This window comes from Heloderma suspectum, chromosome 3, assembly GCF_057233095.1.
Source record: "Heloderma suspectum isolate Gila_16-S chromosome 3, 16-S_ref, whole genome shotgun sequence".
NCBI classification, from domain to species: domain Eukaryota; kingdom Metazoa; phylum Chordata; class Lepidosauria; order Squamata; family Helodermatidae; genus Heloderma; species Heloderma suspectum.
In genome coordinates this window covers 276,987,176-277,011,521 of record NC_139460.1, presented here as the reverse complement: position 1 = coordinate 277,011,521, position 24,346 = coordinate 276,987,176, and the positions used below count along the sequence as shown (strand labels likewise).

General features: G+C 41.0%; 1 protein-coding gene across 1 annotated transcript in view; it reads right to left on the bottom strand.

Moving 5' to 3' along the window:
• Window positions 1-1,803: 1,803 nt before the first annotated feature.
• The window catches only part of CLSTN2 (calsyntenin 2), a 339,779-nt gene continuing 317,236 nt past the window's right edge, over window positions 1,804-24,346 (bottom strand). Inside the window, exons 11-16 of the mRNA XM_084847086.1 lie at window positions 24,070-24,296; window positions 15,893-16,063; window positions 14,967-15,112; window positions 11,341-11,464; window positions 9,234-9,418; window positions 1,804-4,874 (exon numbers count right to left, since the gene is read on the bottom strand). Coding sequence (XP_084703212.1) covers window positions 4,671-4,874; window positions 9,234-9,418; window positions 11,341-11,464; window positions 14,967-15,112; window positions 15,893-16,063; window positions 24,070-24,296 — 1,057 coding nt within the window. The 3' untranslated portion in view covers window positions 1,804-4,670. The remainder of the gene's footprint in view (window positions 4,875-9,233; window positions 9,419-11,340; window positions 11,465-14,966; window positions 15,113-15,892; window positions 16,064-24,069; window positions 24,297-24,346) is intronic.

Here is a 24,346-nt window from a genome sequence, read left to right as displayed (position 1 = left end):
AAAACTGTGTGTTTTCTGTTATGTGAGTATGGGTTGAATCTGCTTCTATGCATGATCAGGCCAAACATCATCCTCATAGTAAAGGAAAAATTGCAACTGTAGACATAGTAAGCATATGCCCAAAGCCACTCTGGAACCTTGATTCAGGAGTTTATATTATTTTACAGTGTGCAAAAGCCTCATTCTCTCTCTCTCTCTCTCTTTCTAGAATACATAACACACCTGTGTGACATAGGCAGTTTCAGTAGAGAAAAGTTGGGATTCACAGGAAGAACTGGAGTAGCTTGGGTCAACCAGAGGATTTTCCTGAATAAAAAAGCTGTGTGCCTCTGAGAAACGGTGCATGGATGAAGTTCACTTTCTTCAATCTAGGACCCAGTCACACATAATTAACAGTTTAGATCTCAGTCAAGATCTTTCTTATGAATATGAAAATGGAAATATACAGAAGTTAAACTAAATCAATGATAGACTCTCTGTCTTGTGTGTGGGGAGGCAGACTTCTTGCAAACTGTTCCCAACCCTTGCTGACAAATTCTAGATGAGAATAATAGTTTCTCACTATATGAAATTTATCGCCTGAATCATTTACATGGACAAACCATGTAAACTATTTGGATGAGAAAGTAAAAGGAAGTGTTCTAGTGAGAGTTTAGAGAGTGTATAGAACACAGTTTTACAAAACCACCTTGGAGGAAGCATGGAATTTTACATCACTGTGATCATTCATGTAGAACCTGGACATATTTACAGTTAGAAAACAAAGCAACTCACCTTTGTTCTTTCATAATGAACCAGCATAACCTGAAGAAATTTATTTCTAATAAATAAATATATGTTATTAATAGATATGTTATTAATGCTCACACAAGTGCATGGTGCAAGAAACTGAGAGTGGAATTGTTTGTGATGCCTTCACATAAGTCTTGTATGTTAAACCTGAATCAGCTATCTTATCAGTTCCATTCAACTTTTTCATTAGGTTACTCTCCTGTATGGTACCGTTGAGGTATTCACTGTTCTATTTAAAATGTAAGAATTGCAGTCCAATGCCAATGGCCTTACCAATTTAACTTGACACTTTTACGCCTACAGAATCTAACTGATTACGAACTTCTGAATGTAAAAATAAATTAAAAAATCAATGGCCCTATGCATGAAATTGGGAATTCCCATTCTGAGCAGTCAGTTACGTTGTTAGGGTGTATCCAAATGGTATATCGGTGGGGGGGGGGGCAGGTGTGTTGTTTCAGTACATCTGAATTCAGACAGATTGTCATTTCTTGCCTTGGCCCTCTATGAGTCCCCATGCACAGGAATATCATAAGGTATATTGCCCACAAGCTTGCTTTTCACAGTAAGGTCTGCGTCAAATGTAACTTTTAAAGAGTAAATCTGAAAGTCAAAAGTATGAACATGACCCACTTGTTGCCACCTTTGGAGAGTGGGAACTAGGGAGAGGGCCTTCTTGGTGGTGGCCCCCTGATTGTGGAATGCTCTCCCCATGATGTCCACCTGGCACCAACATTGTCATCCTTTCACCACCAACTTAAGACTTTCCTCTTCTCCCATGTATTGGACAGCATATGATAAGATTTTTAACCAGTCTTGGGTTGTTTATTGTTGAGTGGCTTAAATTGTTTTCTATGTAAATGGTTTTTATATTATGCTTTATATTGTCTTTTTAATCTTTTGGAAACCTCCCAGAGACCTTTGACTATTGGGTGGTATAGAAATGTGAATAATAATAATAATAATAATAATAATATATTGAACACATTTTTTGATGTTGTTTGTTTTATTGTAGATTTTGTGTGACTAATTTTGGTCATGCTCCAATATTGAAACCAATCTGGCATCTGCCAGGATGAAATAAATATAGTAATCAGTGAACAAGGATTGACTGTGGCTACATCTTAAATAAACCAGTTTTGTTGCTGTGTAGTGTGTGAAATATCCTTGAGTGTGGATATTTCCCAGGGGAGGAGCTACAAGCCTTCCACTTGGGACACTACGCTTCTGTTTTTGTTCTATAGCACAAAATCAGAAATGCAAGAAGCTACCATCTGGACATACCCTTAATATTCTACAATAGAGGGATCAAACTGCAATGATGTGAATGAAGACTACTGTTATGGTGCAAACTGAAGGGTGAAATAAAGCATTTAATAGCATTTGCTGCAGTTCTCAAACAGTATACTAATCCTATTGGTAGTTTTGTAATCTTGGCGGAAGTTGTTTTTTTCATGTAGAACCTCTAAAATATGATTGAAAGAGAAATTGGTGTAGTACTTAAGTTTAAATCCAATTTATATTTGAGAAGAGTTAATTTATTGCATTGTAACATAATATTTTGCATCAGTTGTTAAAAGAAACAAAACCATTTTAAAGACAGGTTTTTCTTCCAGCTTAATTTGAGGAAGAAATAGAGATATATTCTAATATATCCCCCCCCTCTCTCTCACACACACACAGAGAGAGAGAGAGAAAGAGAGAGAGATTTTTTCTTGCTTCTGCTTTAATATGTTTCCATATTAAACCATAGATATGAAAGATCTATGGGCTCTCAAATGGCTTGACAGCATCTGTACAACATAGTAAATCATCTAATCTCATGGTGCTCAAAGCATAGCAGAACTGCCTTAATGAGACAAAAGCAGTTACTCAGACACATTCACTTTAGCCCTACCTAGCTTCAAAATCGCACACCTATCCATGAACCCCAGAATGTCCATGGCTTTATTCTTTGGCTGCCAGGTAGCAGGATACAGTTTGCTTCTTCCCTTCTCATAAGTGAGCTTTATGGCTTAGTAGTGAAGGACATACTTTGCACACAGAATGTCTCAGGTTCAATCCATGGCATCTTCAGTTAAAAGGATCAGGTAGCAGATGCCAGGAAAGTCCTCTGCCTAAGAGATTAAGGAGAGCCACTGCTAGTCAGAGAAGACAATAGTGGGTTATATGGCCTGGTATAAGGCAGCTTCCTATGTTGCATTTACTAAGAGCTAAAATGTATACCTAGCGAAAGGAAACTATCAGCAGAAACATTGTCCTTCCAAACCCACAAACTGCTCTAACCTCTGCTTTAGGGGTTGTTGTTATACACTGAAGCTTTCGTGACAGAAGGGGATGAAATGGCACTCCTCCAAATTCAGGTGAGATAAAAATCAAAAGTAAAGATCTTTAGGAAAAATATGAAATTAAAGATAAGAAGCTACAAAATAACCTTATTTGCTTCTGCATCAAATGCCCTGATGCACAGCTTCAAGTACTGCACTATTTGGCATTCATGTTACTGTAGACCCACAAAGAATATCAAGGGAAAATAATAACACAACAAACCACACAGACTTGTCAGTGTTTCATCAACATTCAGAATACAGTGGTTAGGGGAAAAAAATGCAAAACTATCCTATATTATAAACTACTTTTTTTTCAAACTCTGCTAGTTCTTTCTGCTTTTTAAGTTCTGTGTTTAATCATCTCCTGAAGCTTTTTGTTATTGTTGTTGAAGTAAGGTTTTAGAAGAAAGGAATGCTAGTTTGGGTTCAGATGAGATCCCTTTTGCCTGTAGCATTGCTTGTTTTGCTCCTAAGTGTGTGTGTTAGTAAACAGAATATGTCAGTCACCAATTCTAAGTGCAATAATTAAATCAGGAATTTTTTTTTACATGCAGAAGGGCAAATTTTCCCAAGCCCCCGTGTATTGTTTAATGTATACGCACAGCAGTTGTCTAAATCCCAGCCGAACCCAGGTATGGCATAGTACTGTTACAAGATACTGCAATGAAGTAATGATTTACAATGCAGGTTACTCAGAATAGATTTTCTGTGAAGATTAGAAGCACAGGTCTTAGCCAAAGTAACATTCCAGTTGAACCTATTTTTCACATGAGATAATGTTGCTTAATCTGTGTGGCAGAGGGCACCGGAAAATCATCACAAGCAAAGGTTTCAGTTTATGGGATTTTACATAGCATTAGTTGAGTTTCAATAGGTGCACTGGACAAGAATTTTTCCCTGCAAGATTTGAACATTTGCAGAGAAATGGATTATCCAGTCCTACACACACACACACACACCATCTATTGTATTTTGAATCCCTCTGCAGCAATTAAGCACAAAGTAGAACACTGGGAAATGAGCAGTTGAATTTTGCCCTTTGTAAGGAGTAGCACCTACATCTTTGTCTACCTCTAGAGACAGGGTTCTTAACCAGGCATAGAGTCAAATGAAACCCAGAAGGGTTTATGTATATTTGGACTCTCAGAAATCACTCTTAAAAGCAAGCTGGACTGTCTCCTCTATAAACTGGTGAACAGGACATTTGCATATTCATATTTAGAAGATAACAGGGGGTTCATGGAAGTAGAAAAGTGGTAAGTAATAGATGGCATCTGGTTGATGTTGTTATTATGGGTGACACATTAATGGTTGTACCCTGTGCTTTACCAGGTGCCACTACCTATACACTAGGAAAAGAATAACTATCTGGAGCAGTTTTGATACAACTACATCAAATTCAGGCAATGCAGCTCTATCATCTGTAGTCAGTAGGGAGTTAAATCCTGTCAATTAATTCATAGATCCAAAATGGGGTTGACTCAATAGGATTGACTCAGAAATACACAGTATTGGTGTATACAAAAGGAGCAAGAGAACTAAGGATTTCTAGTAAGGTAGTGTTGAATCATCCCATTCCAGCTGATCTTGCCTGGTTGCATTTTGTTTGTCTGCTTTATTCCCAATGGCTTCTTCCTCTTCTTCTTCCTCTTCTTCACTCCCATCTGACTCAGCACTAGTTGTATCTTCATCTTCAATATCCTCTTCCTCATCATCAGTTTCTTCTTCTGCACGATGAGGTTCTTCATATTTCTATATAGTGCAGAAACACAAAAAGGAGCTACCGTAAAGGAAGGCCGGATCTCCAGGCTCAGCCCCCCTTGATCCTCAACTCTCTCGTCCCTCCAGACCAACTCAGTTTGGCCTGCAGGCACACTCCAACCCCCTCCCTTCCCCAAGGAAGTGATGGTAGCCACTGAATTTAGCACTGACCCAGAAAAGAAATAGCAGCAAGGTTTTTGAGGTAGATGTTTATTCACTAATAAGGGGTAAGGGAATGAGAAGAGAGGCAAGACAAAGAACAATTTAGAATTTCCCCAAATATCAATTCCCCATTTGGAAACCTAACACAGACTAAAACAAGAAAAGACTACATAACCCTAGTTATGTACACTAGTTATGTACCCAATACACGGGGGCTTGGGAAAATCACACCTCCGAGTAGGATCCTTAGATAATGCCAGCGCTCCAGCACCTTCCACCCGGACTAGATGGAAACCAACAGACAAAGAAGAGTGGCTGCAGGGCTCTTTTTATCCCATTCTAAACCCAGTCATAGACATAGACGTAGAATCATAGGGTTGGAAGGGGCCTAAAAGACCATTGAATCCAACCCCCCACTCAATGTAGGAAGCCTGATTCCCAGGCAGTCTCCCATCCAAGTACTAACCAGGGCTGACCCTGCTTAGCTCCTGAGATCAGACGAGATCAGGCGCATCCAGCCCTTATATAGTCCTTCACTCTTTCAGCCCCCCCTCCCTCTCTCAGGGAGGATGAGCTGGACTTTTCACACCTCCCCAGCTGTGCTGGCTTCTTGGCAGGCCAAGCTGTTTTACGACCTTGGGCTTCTGATAACATCTCTGTCCTGACATCTTCGATCTTGGTATGCCCACATCTCCCTCCAGGTGTCTGGCTTATAAATCTTCATTGCTGGATCCCACTCTCTTTCCTACCCTAAAACACTAAAACACCATTTAAAACTATGCAAGGTAAAATTAACTCTTTCCCACCACCACTTTGGCCCCATAGGCCTTCTCCTTGACAGCTACTGATAAGAGAAAAAATGCATTTTATTTTTAAAGGCTAAATAGAAAATGGGGAAGTAGCTGGAAAATCTGAAGCTTCCTGATATTGAAAGGAAGATCAAGTACTAAACAGTTAGCTCCTTTTGCATGAATAGAATTCTGCCTTCAAAGGCTTCAATATACAGCCATAATTTAACAGCAGCTATAAACCTACTGAGAATATGCTGGAGTGTAGAGGAGACATATCTATCCTGTGATAAGTGAAAGTGATGTCCATTGGAAAATGAAGAAACTAATGGATGAAACTATGCAACTAAGGTAATTGAGATGTCATTCAATCACATATGACCTGAAGTCTCTCTGCAGGATGCAATTAAATCATTAATTAGGTAAAGTCATCTAAATGAATGACATCCATTAATACGTGATTCACAGAGAACTTCTAATCATGTGCGCAGTATGTATGTGTTCAGCAATAATATATATGTGCACAGTATCTTCAATATCCTCTTCCTCATCATCAGCAATAATACATGAGTATCAAATTCAAAATGTGACAAAAATGTCAAACTATAAGCACTGAAAATGTAAGATGCCCTTACAGGATTATCAAACAAGGCTTCTTTCTTTAACACAGATGTAAAATAACTGTCCTATTTACAAATACCTTTACTGACAATAACCAGGTTTTGTGTCCTTGAAAAGAAGAACTAAAGTACATTTGATTGGGCCAGGATCCACTTTTTCATCCTGTTCACATATAAAGTGGGATAGGGCATTAAACCCCCCCTTTTTTTTTTTTTTGCGGGGAGATAGCATAAGGAGTTTGTGGGAGGTGAGTAGTGAACCTTTTGCCTTGCCCTACATCCCCCATGGACTGGTTGATTGCTCAATGTGGTTTGCTTTCTTCCCAGCTATGATAACGGAAGTGGGCAGGAATGGAGAAAATTGCCTGGAAAAACAAATCAAGGGGAAGTAAGGCCTGGGAAGATAGTGCAGCAGATCTTCCACCCCCTGCTTTATATGTGAATGGAACAGACACATGAAAAGAACTGTATGTCCATCAGTATAGATTACCCCTTAATCTTGAGTAATAGGCAGAAGAGGTTTGAGAAACTTTCATTCATTGGAAGTTCTCATTTATGACTGTTGATATGTCAGGAACCCTTTAGCTTGCAGAGATTTGGGGCTAATTAGCTAGATTTATAATTGGGACAACTCAGTGTTCAGATCACATATTCATCAACATTTGGATCAGAATATAATTCTCATTCCATTCCTATTCTGTTGATACAGATCTGGGACCATGACATATTCACTTTCCCAACAGCACCCGGTGAGTACCATGTGGCTTAACCAGCAATTTCAACACAATATTCCAAGGGCTGGATGTGCCTGAACTCATCTGATATCGGAAGCTAAGCAGGGTCAGCCCTGGTTAGTACTTGGGTGGGAGACTGCCTGGGAATCAGGCTTCCTGCACTGAGCAGGGGATTGGACTCAATGGTCTTGTAGGCCCCTTCCAACCCTATGATTCTATGTTTTATCCAAGGAAAACACTGGTTCTGCTGAGCCTGCTCAGCATACCCACGGTCAGAGAGCTGTTTATGAACAAATTTTTCTGGGCCAGCTGGCCTGAGGAAAAAACCCACGACAGTATGAGGCCAAGCTATTGTCCCAGTATGAGATGTAGCACAAGCCAATTGCATCTACAATATATGCAGTTCTTTTGGATATAAGTAAAACACAGCTGGGTAGTTACAGCAGGCCATTGAGAGACCTCTCTAAATACAGACTTTAGTTTGGCAGATCCAGACCTTCTCCCACTAAGGAAGCTACATAGTTTCAAGTGAAAATTCCTATTATCACCATCACCACTACAATGTAATGTTGGCTTCAATCAATAAAAGGGGAAACCCTGCATTTTAAGGTAAGTAATAGAACAGCTGGTTTTCTTTAGATGCATCTTGATGCCTCTTGCAATATCACTTTTAGTGGAAGAGGCTGCTGCCTGCAATGTAGCTCCTTCCATGCAGCTCAGGAACACTGGGGGTTCAGGCCATGTGGGAGAAACTCATGCTGCTGCTTCTTCCCATACACAACTGCCACCTGTTATTGGAACTGGAACAAACTAAGTGTGGGACTGACCCACAGCATGGACTTCTCCCACATGATCTTGGCATCCTAGAGTTAGTTAGTTAGTTAGTTAGTTAGTTAATTTATTTATTTCTATGCTGCCCAATAGCCAAAACTCTCTGAGTGGCTCACAAAATCTGAAACCACAAAGTGCAACACAGAACAATGTAAAATATGAAAGCATTACACTACATATAAAAGTACAACCAGAATAAAATCTAGCAGCAATGCAGAGATTTAAAATACAGATTTAAAACAGCAGAGCTAAAAGACTAGAATGCTAAAATGCTGGGAGAACAAAAAGGTCATCACCTGGCACCAAAGGAGTACAATGTAGGTGCCAGGCGAATGTCTCTAGGGAGCTGGGGTGCCACAGCTGGGATGCCACAGCAGAAAAGGCCCTCTTCCTGGTAGCCACCCATCTCACTTCCTTTGGTAGGGGCTGCCAGAGAAGGACCCATGAAGATGATCTTAGGGTCTGGGCAGGTACAGATGGGAGGAGGCGATCCTTCAGATAACCTGGCCCCAAGCCATTTAGGGCTTTGAATGTTAATATCAGCACTTTGAAGTGGGCCTGGAAATGGACTGGCAGTTACTGAGTATGGGAAGGAACCATACTGCACCAGCTCTCACACTGCTGAATGCAATGCTTAATGAATGTTCAACAAACATAATGTTTAATAAAGCTCTTAGGCATGCTTCCTACGTTTCATCTAGAGAGGGTATGATGGGGGAACTCCTGTGAAGGTAGCAAATAGAATGGGCAAACCTTTATTGTATATGATTCTGTGATCTTAGCTCTTTCAAGAAACTCATTAGACCTCCTTAGTTCACTAAATGCGTAGAGTGTGGAGCGGGGAGCAGGACACTGACATGGCCACCACCCCAACCTCTGCTTGTTTTGCAGAAGGTTTAAAAGGACTGTATAGGCACTCCATATGAACTGGAACCCAGATTGTGCAGGGTTGCAGATCATATGTTGTACATAACCATGCAGAGCCATACTTATACAGAAATCTCTTTCAGAACTTCCACTGAATACACCAAGGTTGGGAAGAGGGGCTTCCAGGCAACCGGACATAAAAGATGGGTGAAGGAGATGCAGTCCTGCTCCCTGCCTCCATGCTTTTCGTGAGAGGCAAAAATCTGAAAAGGGCAATGAATGACATGAGTCACCACTAAAACTGCCAAATCCCACAAATGTGTAGGGCATCATGGATTTGCTACTTACTTCCATAGGGTTGACAGTGATGGTTAGGGCTGAATCATCCCAGTCCATCTCATTTTCTTTACTACTTTCATTTTCCTTTAAGCTGTGATGGTAAACTGACCGAATTCTGTATACTCCCAGAGCTATGATGAAGACTAGGATACTGACACAGGTTATTATGACAACAGTAGCCACGCTTGGAAGTACTGAAACAAAATACAAATGTGGTAATTTAACATATTCTTCCTGTACCATGTATACAGGCACATATGCCTATGTTATTGTCACTCCGGGAGAGAGCGGAGGACAGGAAGGCCTGGCGTGCTATGGTCCATGGGGTCACGAAGAGTCGGACACGACTTAACGACTGAACAACAACAACAATCTACTGAAAGTAAGCCAATTATGTTGTTAGAGTCATTATAATGATAGCAATTTCCAACATACAGAAAGCTTTCTAATTTTCACCACATGTCTTGTCTTACTGTGATTGCTTCTGTTGTTGAAAGACATGGCAACAAAAAGTAAAAACAATGGACATCACAGCCAAGTAGTTACACTGTGCAGAGTTGGTGGGGACAAAATACAGTTTCACCTATAGGTGAGGTTACACATTTGAGCTGTCTTTTGTGCATGGAACAGCCTGCCAATATTCCTAAATGGTACCGACTCATGAGCACTATGCAAACGAACCCCTCAGACATTTTTATCAAATGGTGAGCCAGGAGTGTGGCCCTTCCATCTAGCCCCACCCTTGGCATGTTGATGCATGTTGGGCAAAAAATCCCAACTTCAAGTATAGCCTGATGGGATCTGAGCTAGCGGTGACTGACCAAGAAAGAGATCTTGGGTTTGTGGTGGACAGCTCAATGAAGATGTCAACCCAGTGTGCAGCCGCTGTAAAAAAGGCAAATTCCATGTTACCCATAGTTAGAAAAGGGATTGAGAATAAAACTGCCAACATCATAATGCCCCTATACAAATCTGTGGTGCGACCACACTTGGAATACTGTGTGCAGTTCTGGTCACCACACCTAAAAAAAGATATCGTAGAGCTGGAAAAGGTGCAGAAAAGGGCAACTAAAATGATCAAGGGGCTGGAGCATCTCCACTATGAGAGAAGGTTACAACAGCTGGGATTGTTTAGCCTGGAAAAAAGGAGGGCAAGGGGATACATGATAGAGGTGTACAAAATTATGCATGGTGTGGAGAATGTGGATAGGGAGACATTTTTCTCCTTCTCTCAAAATATTAGATCCTGGGTCATCCTATGAAGCTGACTGGTGGGAGATTCAGGACAGGTAAAGGGAAGTACTTATTCACACAGTGCATAGTTAAACTATGGAATTCACTACCAGGGGATGTAGTGAGGGCCACCAGTTTGGATGGCTTTAAAAGGGGGTTAGACAAATTCCTGGAGGAAAAGGCTATCAATGGCTACTAGTCTTGATGGCCACGTGCTACCTCCAGTACCAGAGACAGTGAGCCTATGTACACCAGTTGCTGGGGAACATGGGTGGGAAGGTTCATGCCTTGTTTGGGGGTCCCTGGTTAACAGCTGGTTGGCCACTGTGTGAACAGAATGCTGGACCAGATGCACCCTTGGTCTGATCCAGCATGGCTCTTCTTATGTTCTTATGTTGGCATATACATCTGCAGGTACTGACATTTACGTTGCACACATCAGTGCCAAGGAGTGGGGTTAGCTGTTGCGTGCAACATCAGGGATGGGACTAGTCAGCACTGCCCTGCTCTGCTCATGTGTTGTAAGAGGCTTCTCTCACACACTTTTTACAGAACTAAAACAAAATTATTATTATTATTATTAATAATAATAAAATCCCGCCTTTTCTCCAATACTGGGACTCAGTAATGGAAAAATAATGGAAAATCAGTTGTGCAGTGACTATTACCCATGACAGGTCCACGTATACAATGTGCAGAGGCAGTAGTCCTCTGAATGACAGGTGCTGGGGGCACATAGCAGGCAAAAGCCATCATTTTCTCACCCTGCTTGAGAAACCAAATGACATTTGGCTGGCTGCTGCCAGAAACAGAATGCTGAACTAAATGGATTTTGGTCTGATCCAGCAAAGCAATTCTTATCTTCTTAATACATTTGAAATACCTGAGCCATGAATATTGTTTCGGCTTTCCTCTGGGTGATGGATAGATTGGAGAAACTGTGGCTGTATTACCATATGATTTACATATTCCATGATATTAGAGTTGGAGTTATGTAGAATATTAACCTAGAAGTAAAGAAAAAGAGGATTAATCTTACAGATGAGAAGGCATTCCAAAGCATGCCTTTCAATCTATGTCTAAAATTCTAGTAGAAAAGTTTGCATCAGACAGAAGTTGTATCAGTTTGCTTCTTCAGAACTTCCTCTGGGTGAAAGTTCTTCAGAACTTCCTTCCTCACCTTGCAGGGCCAGTCCAATTAATACCATGGTTGATGGTATCAAAAGCCACTGAGAGATCCAAGAGCATCAACAGGGTTGCACATTCCCCGTCTCTCCCCAAGAGCACATTATCCATCAGGGGGAACAAGGCTGCTTTGGCCCCAAACCCCAACCTGAAACCAGACGGGAGTGGATCTAGACAATCTAGAACAACTGAAGCTAACTAGCCACCACTTTCTTGAGCACTTTGCTCCAAAAGGAAATATACGCAACAGGACAGAAGTGGCCATGCTATCATCTCTTTCAAGGTGGCAGGCATCACCCCAGGACATAATGAAGCGTTCATCATCCCTGGACCCCACCTCCCATGCTGGATCTTATCAGACAAGATATCAGGCAAGGGTTAAGCCTATACATAGTGGGACGGATCAATTCAAGTGTCTTGTCCACTTCTCAGGCTGCAACACCTTGAAACTGATCCCTCCAAACCTGACTAGATGGTGATCCGAACATCTGTCTAGATACTGCCACAACTGTGGCATTAAGATCTGATTGGATATAAGTTATTTTTTCTTTTCTTTTTTGTATTTCTGAAAACCTCGGGCTTCCCCCAAGCCTGCTGGCACCTTCCTATTGTGCATGGATGATGCTGTTTTGGCTCCATTAGCACTCAGAGAATTGAGTTCACTATTAGTATATAGGCTGGGTTATAGTAAAGAAGAGCACTCTAGAAAGTAGGCTAGGTAGTAATGATGGGTGAAAGACAAGCAGAGAAGAGTGCTGGAATAGCAGTCATGTTCCAGTGCGAAATGGAGGTGCTATTAAAACAAAATGGGATGGCTCTGAATGTAAGGAGCAATGTACCAGTTAACATCTCCTTACACTGAATGAAGCATAGCTATCAGAGATATGAATGGCACACTTACTACTGTGAAGTCTGCAAGCAGGATCTCCCAATTCAGTGGAAGGAAATCCCACTTGGTACCTTCCCGTACTTGTAAGGATGCTGTGAGCACTTAGTAAAACTGATTTAAATGTTGTTTTACCCAGAGAAAGGATGAAAGAAAGATCAAAAAGAGAATGGACTGATGATAAGAGGGCAGTTGCAATTTTAGTTCTGTCTTCCATTTGTTTTCTATCCCTTCCATCTGCCTGCTCTCATCCCTTTTCAGTTCCTCTCATGCACTGGATAATGTCTCTGACAAGGGCTGCCACAGTCAGCAGCTGTTGCTCTTGAAGTGAGAAGCTATCTACATTGAGAGTGGCAAGTCAAGGGACAGAGAGGTGTAAAAAACACCTCTAGGTTTTCTAGGTGTTTTCTAGGTGTTGGCTAGAAAAGCTTAGTATTCACAAGACAAGCACTTGAAAAGCGTCAGATTTTGAGCAGGTATAGATGAAGAAAAGCTGATTATAGATGAAGTGGTATCCTGATTTTTTATTTTTTATTTTTACAATTGGCTAATACAAAATTTCATAAAAGTACCATTTCTGTGATTCCCAGATACCTCAGATGCATCACGTATAAGCAAAAGGGTCTAGTCTTCAATGTAAACTATACCCCTTCAAGTCTAAATGGGATCCTCACCTCTCCCACCTCTAGTAAGTAAAGTAGGGTGCAGTGAGTGTCCCATCTAGGTTGCACAATCTGTTCACAGGCTAGATTGAGGCTTTTAGGGCATAGGGATGGGTTATCATTTCATTTCAGTTTGTTTTTTATAAGAATTTACCAAAATTGGCAGATGTTTTCATATTCAGGAAGGAAAGAATGTAAGATTAAATAATGTGGGAGAAAGCAAAACCAACAGAGCTTTGAGCACTTTGCTCTTAATAGTCTGGGTTTGAAACCTTGTGAATTCAACCATGTTTATGGTGCTGAGTTAGGGTTGCCACCTCTTTTTTTGTTTTTTTACCAGTTCCTATATAGCAGGCAGGTACGGCATGCTAGGAATAACTGTGCCTGTTGAGTTTGGCCTAGGCAAATGGGTCAGAATTTCATTTATAGCTTCATTTTAGTTGGCATATTGGTTCAAGAATAGCGAATTATGTAAGTTTACATTAAAATGTGAATCAAATTAATTTCTCCCCCATCCCTAACTAAAATCAATGCCTCTCTGTTGTACAGAAGTGCTGGGCAAACATGCTGTGATGTGCCTTTAACCACATTATAATTCTACTATTCTACTATTTCTACTAGATTCATATCACAATAGCTAGTCTATGCATTGGCTTTCAACACAGCCCAGCTTAAACTGAAATGGAGGGTGATTAAAAATGGTCAGGTTCATAGCTTACAGAAGTCACAAGATTGGGAGTTTTTAACATGTTGTGTTTGCTTATGCAGTAGAAACCACTTATCACTCACACTGCAATGAAGGCTCACTTATGTCGACAATAAATTTAATTTATAGAGGGAAAATAACCTTGCAACTGGTGCTGGAGTTGAGCAAGGTGTTTAAAACAGGATTGTATGCAAGAATATAAAGGACAGAAGTCTTGATGGCTCATGACTTTAGAGCCATCTGCAACATTTCATATAGTCATTGCAGAAGCAGCAGCCGTGCTCTACCTCATTAGCTTAAGACACAAGCTGCAAAGTGTCTACTGCATAGATTGATATACTTGGCACATACGAGAAACAAGCACCAGAGTGTGCTGATCATCATGTTAAAAGAAGCAAAACTTTCTAAAGTAAATCTTTTTTGTATAAACACAGCTGGCAAAAACCAGGCTGGTTTCACCCTCTGGTTCAAAAGCTAACTATGTTTAATTAGTAGTAACCATGGACTGCATTAGTAAATACAACTAGGGATATTAGTATTGATGATGATGATGATGATGATGATGATGATGAATAATTATATATCACTCCACATCAAAGATTTCAGAATGGTGAACAACAAGATAAAAGAATAAAACACCTTATTAAAACAATTAAAACATTATAAAAGGAACAGATTCTGAACTTAATAAACCACGGCTGGTCACTCAAGGAAGGCCTCTCAAAATAACAATGTCTTCAAGAGACAATAATAACAATTAGTAGCCATTTTGTGTAATGCTGAGCCATAGTTATGCTAGGGGGGAATTCATAAGCTGAGGGAGGAGGAAGGTTTGATGGTGCGTCAGGCTATTAGGCAGTGTTGCACTGGAACTGGGCCCTGGGAATATACTGAAGGTGAGGGCTCTAAACATTAAATAAAAGAAGAAAGAAATATCCCCACTACCTTAAGTGGAAATTCAGTATACATAAATAGATGCAAACACTTACTGTCCAGTAGTTAAGGAGAACATAGGAACTCCTTTTCTAATGTGGAAAGAATTATCAACATGGTTTTAACACATGACTTACCTCTAGATTAAATTCATTGCTGGTGTAACGCCCATTCAGCTCTGAACATTTGATTCTAAACTTCCTGTCAAAAATGGAAGATGTGTGCCAATTACGATAGCGAACTTGTCGCAAGACCTGTTCATAGTTTTTCATTGTGTCCACACCTGAAGCAGCAACACAGTATTAGTAAGTGAAGGGAAATGCACAAGGAAAACGCCATAGCTATGAAAGAAAATTTGTTATGTGCTTGTGGCAAATAAAGTAGATTTAATAAGACGAATGTCAAAATACGACATTAAAAGCTTGTGGCTCAGATGACAGTAAGTAAGGACAATCCTATATGTTTGGAAACTATAATGAGAATAAACAGACATATCATCACCAACATTGGTTCAATAACGATGATTTCACAAGAGGCGCTTGGGTTTCCCACATCGCACAATGACATCATTATCAACCGATATTCTTCGTGTCAATGTTTTGAATGTACAAGTATGAATAATTTTCTAGTGCAGGAAAGGCTATTTCATTCAACATGTGGAGAGCAGAAGCATGTGTATGACAGAAATGACATTCATCTTTAGGGTTGCATCTGTTCAGAGAAACAGGAAAATGTCCACGCACAAGATTATTACTTTGGATTTAAAAAAGGAAAGTCTGGTCTCATAAGGAAAAACATAAAGAATCTACCTGTTTACTTTTGGAAGTCACCAATAATCAGAGATTTACATTAAAAGGAAGGCAGATTCTTCTCTCTCTAGCACAACTGTCAGAGAACAAATACTTATTCAATGGATTTGGGGCTCTTTACTGTGCAGCATGCTAATGAGTTCTTCTTTTTTCTTAAACGTAAGGCTACAGCTTCCAAAGCACAGCCTAGACACTTAATTTTAAACTCATTAACACATAGAAATGAAAGAAGATGATAAAAAAATGAACCATACCATATATTGAATAGCCTGATGTAGAATTTGTAGAATCTAAATGTTTTCCTTGAAGTTCTTTTCCATCTAATTCTAAACACTCTTGCCTGGGGTCCAGTTCTGCCCCAATTACTAAAATGTCACAAAAATCCAAGTTGTGGTGCATTTCTTCTAACATAACTGGCTTATGAACTGAGGACAGAAAAAAAGAGATATCCAAAAGAATCAGACTTTAAAAAGAAGTTATGTTGATACTATTCACTGTGAAGCTAAGCTATCAGTTTTCTATAGGAACAATTCTTGAATAACTCAGGGTATTTGAAATGATGCCTACAATAATAAAACTAAAGTAAGTGACACTTGACTGACTGGGACATAAAATGCTAGGACAATTATAAGATGCACTGTAGCACAATATAGGCCCTGGAAGTATCTGGGATATACAAAACAGAAAATTAATCTTAGAAACATATTTACATGTAGATAATTTTGCTGTTTGGTTGTCAATGTGCATTGACACCAACTAAACAATACAAAATGCAATACATTGATACTTGTAAGCAAGGAATTTTGAACTCGAGCAATACCTCTGTTTATGATCAATTCCAAAATCCGTATTAGGGCAATACCTTTTTAAGGCCAAGACAAGGTCCCAAACATGTGCAAACTTTTGAAATCTCCAGATCTCTTTATCAGCCAAGATGTTACAAAAAGCAAGTTGGGGGAAGTGGAGGGAAAAATGCTGACTTGTTGTTACATTCATTAAGTCTTTATGGTCGGAGTCTTAAGATAAAATGTGTGAAGAAGCTATAGACGTTCAAATTAGGCTTTACCATGTGATAGTACATCTTCTCTTTTACATTCTGGCTTAAAGAATGAGAGGGGATCCTGTACCATCTGTTTGTAGAACTTCATAACCATTAATGGCAACACTTGTAAAACCTAAGATGCAAATTCACTCTACTTCACTATAGAGAATAACAACTATCTTGTCACAGAAAAGCTTGCAAATTTCGTACTTCGCTGTCTGGTCCACTTGGCATCAAGTAGCTGGAAAATTGACTTTAACACCCTCTCTCTCATGGGATACATTTTTAAAAAGGGAATTTCTGTTGTAGAAACTTCTTTCTACAGTTACTAAGGGCTGATCTAAATGTTACGGCCCCACATAAGATTACTGAAAAACCCTTCAGCATGGTGGTTCTTATGTTCTGGGTAAACATCTAAAAACTCCCTATGATCTCTGTTGTTTGAACTGCATGCAGTGTCTGCAAGCCAGGGCTGCAAGCCTGGCAGCAATGGTGCTGGTTTACAAATGCTGCATGATATTTGGGTGCTGAGGATTGTTAATCTGCATGCAGTGCAACCATAGGGAAGAGCTTCTCAGGAACCTCAGTGTGGAAGCTGTAATGTTTAAATTGGCTCTAAGGGTCCTAGTAAAAACAAAAGTGGTCCTGGAGATAAGAAGTGTAGGCAAACCATCTCCATGTCCTAATTGCTCTAACTGTTTGGATGTTCCCTGAGAAGTCATCTTTGATCACTTTTAGATTGAGGAATGAATGAGTCATATTTGCATTAATTCCCTCAACTGCATCAAATATATATTTACAAATGCTAGGAAATGAACTTTTCACATTTTTAACTATAAAAGAAACTAATTCATACAGAAAAGTAGTTTAACTGAAATACATGACAGAAAAAGTATCATCATTCAATGTTAAGAAAGAATGTTAGTTTTCAACATATACTGCAGCATTCTACTTTTTCTAGCTATAATTAATAACAGCAGGGTATGCATATGACTATTATGACTATGACAATTATGACTATGACTATTATGACTATAGACAAGCATATGACTATTATGGACTTGCATGCTTTGTTTGTAACATAGTAGGCTATCAACAAGTTGCTAACAAGTGGTAAAGAAGGTGCTCCTGAAGAAGCCTGAAGAAATCCCTGGACCCAAGGATTTGTGATAGCTATCACTCAGTTGTGAATATTCCATTTCTATGGAACATGATTGAGAGGGTTGTGGTGGGACAACTGCAAGCATTCTTGGACGAAACCAGTTATCTAGACCCATTCCAGTCTGGGTTCAGGCCTGGTTTTAGGACTGAATTGGTCTTGACTGCCCAGTTGGATGGCTTTTATTGAGAAAGGGACAAAGGACGAGCAACCTTGCTCTTCTCACTCAGTCTGTCTGTGGCTTTTGATACCATCAACCATGGTATCCTCCTGGACCAGCTCCATGGGATGTGTACTGGGGGTATTGTATTACTCTGGCTCCACTCTTACTTATGGGATCAGTGTCAAAGAGTAGTGCTGGGGGAGTGCACTTTGGCCCCTTGGCACTTGTTCTATGAGATGCCACAGGCCACTATTTTGTCTCCAGTGGTTTTTAATATCTATATAAAGCCATTGGGAGTGAGATCTGAGGATCTGGACTGAGGTGCCATCAGTATGGGGATGACACCCAGTTCTGTTTCTCCATAACATCTGAATAAGGTGTGGCTGTGCAGGCTCTGAAGTGCCTGCACAGTGCTTGGACACAGTGTTGAGCTGGATGAAGGCCAATAAACTGACTTTGAATCCTGGCAAGATGGAAGCACTGTAGGTAGGTGGGTCAGAGGTCTGGGAAATAGGTCAGTTGCCTGTCCTGGATGGGGTTGCACTATCCCTGAAGGAACAGGTGTGTAGCTTGGAGATGCTCCTAGATCCATCTTTGTCACTAGAAGCTCAAGTGGTTTCAGTGGCAGCAGCACCCACTCTCTGGAATGCATTCCCCAATGACATGAGGCAGATGTCTTCTGTGTTGATCTTCTGTGTTGATGTCTGCTCAAGGTCTGCCTCTTCATGCAGGCTTTGCCCAAGGGGTGATCCAGCCAGTATGGTTATAATCAACCACTGTGATTAGTTTATTGTGCCGTTATTGTTATACGTTATATTTTTATTATTCTGTTAACCACTTTGACAGTTCACTAGAAAGCAGTATATAAATTTATGTAATAAATAAAAATAAATCATAAAGTAATTTTAATGTGAACTTTGCATTCAGAATGCTTTCTGAGCACTGGTATGAAGACAAATTAGAAAACTAGTACTTTGAATTACTATACAAACATTTTTTTAGATATATGAACTCCCTCATCATTAAAGATCTCAGCTTCTCTGAAGCTTTGAAAGACATAATTCTGGAAGTAAACATGAATTGATCATAACATGATTCATGAGAAATGTTTGCTTAATCTGTTCTTAATAAATTCTAGTAATAGACACTCAATAGCCACCCTGGTTAACTTGTTACATTGTATAATCAGCGTCACACTTATCAGGGAAAGACAGCTAAGGGAGCAATCCTATCAGGACAGGCAGCTGCCTCCGAACTTGGAGGCGACCGCCTATCCAATGCAAGGCGGGCGGAGTGCTCTGGCCGCCCTGCATTTGCGGCAGCTCAGAGTGGGGAGGGGGAGGCCGGACGATGTGTAGGAAGCGTCGTACCTGCACTTCTGCACTCCCCGACCCTCCCCACTCCTGGAAATGCCCCCTTTTGCCCCGCTCCATACTGTTCTTCTGAGCAAGGAGCCCAGGGACATCCCATGCTACTTACGAGGCGGCGGGGGAGGAGGCAGGGAGGTGGTTCTCCAGGAACCAACCTCAGAGCATGGGCTCCATGGTCAGTTTCTGGAAACTGACCAATCCCATGGCCATCTAGCCGCTGTCTAGTGGCCGTAGGATTGTGCCCTAGATGAATTCTAAAGAGACTGAGGTGGAGATGACCACTTGCACCATGCTTGACTGCATGCTGCTATGTGCAAGGTTGATTTTGCCCTTGCCCCAGCCCCTCAGAGGAATGAAGCTTGGGGGTCAGGGGGAAGGACTAAAGGACACAAAGGATCCAACCAGTCCGACCCATCAGACGACAGCATAGGGGGCCTATTTCAGGTGCCCTACCTCCGTCTCTGGCATATGCTTTTGCCAACAACATCCTCCCCTGCTTCTTGTGTCAGTGCAGGAGATGACAGTACTCTGCTGAGGCTTTGAGCCTGTGTAGCATTGCTTAAGCAAGAAAAACCACAGGCCATAGTGATTTCCCTACGTCTCATCTTAGCATTAGTTAGTCTGCACTGGGGATGGGAGAAAGTGGGTCAGTTGGGAGTAGGGATGGGTGAATCTCAAGTTTGGTTCCATTCAGTTTCTCATTTTGGTTTGGCCTGATTCTACATCAATGTACAATACTAATACTAATATCTATTTTATTTCTAGAAGTCCACATGGAAATTATATGCATTTTCATGTTCACTTCTCCTAATATATGCATTTTTGCATACATAATGTATGCATTTTTATGTGCAGTTTTTGCTAATATATGCATTTTTCAAACTATTTTCTATTTTCTCATTCATTTCTGTATGTTTGGGGTTTTTTTTACTCTGTGCTTTTCTTTTTGCACTTTTCCATAGTATATGGATGTTTGTGTGTGTCAGGGTGGAAACTGAGCCAATAGGACCCCAGAGCAGTTCTGATTCTGAGGAGGAACAGCAATCCATGGGAGAGGAGCTCGCTCATCTCTCACAAGCACAGCAGCTGGCAGAGATCCCTCCTGCCAGCATTCCTGGGATAGATAGTGACCCTGGCAGTGAGAGAGCGCTGGAGGGGGGCTTGCTGGACGCTCGGCGCCAACGCAGGGAGCGACAACAGATGGAGATATAGCGTTCGTTTGACGCGCAAGCAACGGTCGCGTCCCGAGGACCCAAGGGAAAGAGGGAGGATCTCTCCCTAGCCCATAAGTTCAGGGTCTTCCTGTGATTCTCCTTCAAACAGGGACCAACTGCCTTACCTGGAGCATAGGCTACTCTGCTATCTTTCCCCAGGGCTGTTCCTTGCTTAGTCACTGGTGATTAGCATCTGAAAGAGTCATTAAGTTGTAAAAGGAATAAAGCCTCATGTCTTGAGTTGGCTATTGGAGATGACTGTAAGAGGCAGCTAGGGCACTCCTGACAGTGTGCTCTTTTCCCAAATGTGCATCAAATTTCAGAAAGTGCAAATTTTGGTGCATAATTCAGTCCCAGTTTGCTCATTAGGAACATAGGAAGGTGCCTTATACTGAGTCAGACCATGGGTCTATCTAGCCCGGTATTGTCGACCCTGACTGGCAGCTGCTCTCCAGGGTTTCAAGCAGGATTCTCTCCTCACCCTACCTGGAAAAGCCAAGGATCAAACCTGGGACCTTCTGCATGCAAAGCAGGTGCTCTGTCACACTGAGCTATGGCCCCTCCCTCATTGGTTTGGCGTGTGCAAATTTGGTAAATTTGCATAAAAATTCAGACAGAGTGAATTTCTCACCCATCCCTAGCTGAGATTACTCTTGCAGATAAGCCATTTAAGAAAGCTGTGATCCAGTTTAACCCAGTAATATTGTATTGTATTGTGTCTTTAGGAGCAGGCCAATACTTTGTAATACACATGAGCAAGGCATGGGTTAGCTGTGGATACAAGAGAAATGTGTGTGTGTGTGTGTGTGTGTGCACGAGTGTGCGTGAGAGAGAGAGAGAGAGAGAGAGAGAGAGAGAGCTCCTTCACACTGAGCTTTTATCCTGAGATTGAGATTGCTCCTTCACAGAAGTTTGCAGGCTCTTTACATGACGCTGTGAACCTCCAAGGCATCTCCTGCACTAAATACCATTTGTTCTTTTTAAAAATAGATCCCAGATAATGAGCTATCAAATTACCCCATTGCGTTCCACTTCAGTTTCCTCCATGAAAAGAGCAAAAGCGGCAAGAAGAGGAGCGAGATCAATGAAAGATAATGGAAGACTCAGATATGGGGAGAAAGAGGGGGAAAGGGGTGGGGGGAAAGGAAGCACACAAAAAAGGGAGTCATCATGCTCCTGCATTTAAAACAGAAGCAGAAAGCCCTGTTTTAAATGCAGAATTTTAGGCTGGTGTAGAGATGCCCAGAGAGGTGGGGATGGATGAGGAGATTGGATATGAACAGCATAAGCAGAGGTCTAGCAGCATCTGAAGGGAGAAAGGAAATAGTCAAAGATAATGCCAGAAAGATCAGAAATAATCAGAAATGAAAGATGAAATCATCTCTATCACTATGAAAAAGGAAAACAGAGGTGGGAGGGTTTGAGTGGAAAAATGAACAAGTTTCATTATTTTTTTGCTGAACTTTATTGTCTTTCTTATTGAACTTTCTAGTTTATTGGCAATACTGGTTTATCTTATCTCCATCATCAGCAACCTACAACCATTTGCATCTCTTTTTATATATATATATAGACTTAAAAATTAAACTCTAATTTAAAATATACACTATTACTTTTCCTCTAGGCCAGTGACTTGATTACAGTGCGGCAGCTAATAATTCGGAGGCAGTCTTTCTTTGATAGGTGGAAGCCTTCATTTGATTACTGGAATCATCACATTATAGACTGTAAAGTGCAAAAAATGACTGTGTGCACAATTTGATCCGTATGAATTTAAGTGCTATGAGTTTTTCATTCAATACTCTGAACAAACCCGAAGATATGGGAAATAGATTTAAAAATGAGCCTGGCTTGTCATGATTTATTTGCAGCAGGCCTATTGCTTATCATTGCATTGTACTCTAGAAAGTTAACTACTGAGCCAAGAATAGAGATATGTAATGTCATCCTATGCCTGCTTACTTGGAAGTAAGCTTCAGTGAACTTATATATGCATACAATCGCAGCCTGAATTTGGGTAATTACCTACCAATATTGCTTTCATAACCCTGGAATGAAGATACGGGCGCTAGGTATGGGTTATATTATGGGACACAACTGTATTTATACAAAGTCTAACAAGCACATGATTACTTAAATCAGCTCCATCCTTTCAGTATGAATTCTGCTGTCCATCAAGGTGAAGGCCAGGAACACCTACTCCCACCACTCATTTCAAATGGGCAACACCACCCTGGTTCTAAGAAGTGGATAGATTTTAAACTGGTTGGTGTTCTTAAGTGCCCACACTCCTTGTGTGTGTGCAAAGAAATACCGTTAGGTGTCACCAGTCCTGAGTCAATAAACTTTAGGGCAAGGGTGGCCAACATGTGGCCCACACAGTCACATAGAGCCCCTCTGCTCTCTGGTGCAGCCCCCTCCCCCCCCCAATATATTTTAAGTGAAAAATGCCATCTTTAGCACTAAAGGGTGCCAAAAAAGGTCAAATTTAGCTTTTTGACCTTTTTTGTACTCGATAGTGCTACGGATGCCATTTTCCCCGTTTCCCCCTGTTCCCCTGAAAACATCCTTTTCAGGTCATACAACAGACTGCCAACCACAGAGGTGGGGGACAGGGGACAAAAATGCCCCACAGACCTCCCAAAGTTGCCCACCCCTGCATTAGGGTTAATTATGCCATTGGTGCCCCAGGGTTGGGTTCCTTCCCTGTGTCTCCTCGAGCTAGTAATCTTTGAGAGGTTGGTCCAGGTAAACCTCTCTTTACCAATCTGAAGTGCCAGGGTGCTCATCATTGTCTTTTCCTTTCCTGCTCTCTATACCGAACCTGCCAATTTGACCTCTTTAATTAAAAACAATCAATGGAAGAATATTAAACCCAAGGTGTCTGGCACTATGCACTTGGCCAATTCCAAAGGAAACCTGAACAATTACTGCTTGGCTTCTAAGAAGTGACAAGCTAATCCTACCTGTCATGTACCCCACTGGGAAGACTGTTGCTGCTGGAGAAAGGAGGCCCAGGAGAGGAAGAGCTGCCTTAAGTAGGGTGGTTGTCCTAACACCCCCCACTGGATGAACTGCACAAGGCAGCTTTGCCAATGCATCTCTGCATCTTCCTCCTCCCATAGGATAGCTGTAAAGCACAAAAAGTAGTGGCTATTCCTATGTAATAAGTTATACTTTCTTATCTCCAATTTGTGGTACACTGTACTGGGGGAAGCCATTAATTAAGGATACAAGACAGCCAAATGACTTCAGCCATACCCACACTGCAGAACATACAGTGGCCTTACAGTGTACCTAAAACACTTTTGTACTACAGAAGTCTATGTAACTCCAACTACATCTGGAGCAATTTAGCTGGGTCTGTTCTTTAACACTAAGTATGTGAGAGGCATTTTTCTCAGCAGGGTGTCATTCTTTTTACTGCTACTTAGCAGTCTCTACTGTTATAGAAATCATAATCTTAAAATGAAAACCACAAACCTCTATCCACGGTTTCCTTCAAGTCAGGAGGATGTTCAGTTTTAGTGACTGTGCTGACAATTCTGATATCCGGTAAAAGAATCACACCTCCTTCATGTTCAAATTCTACAGCCGGTCTTGCAAAATGATCCATTCCACTTATTGTAATCTTGGGCTCCTTGGCCTGAAACACCATTACATAGGCATCTATATCTGGGATACTAATGCAGGTATCTTCACCAAAACATCTGAAAAATATATTATTCATTAACTTCATGGAAGAGGTTTTAGTATACAA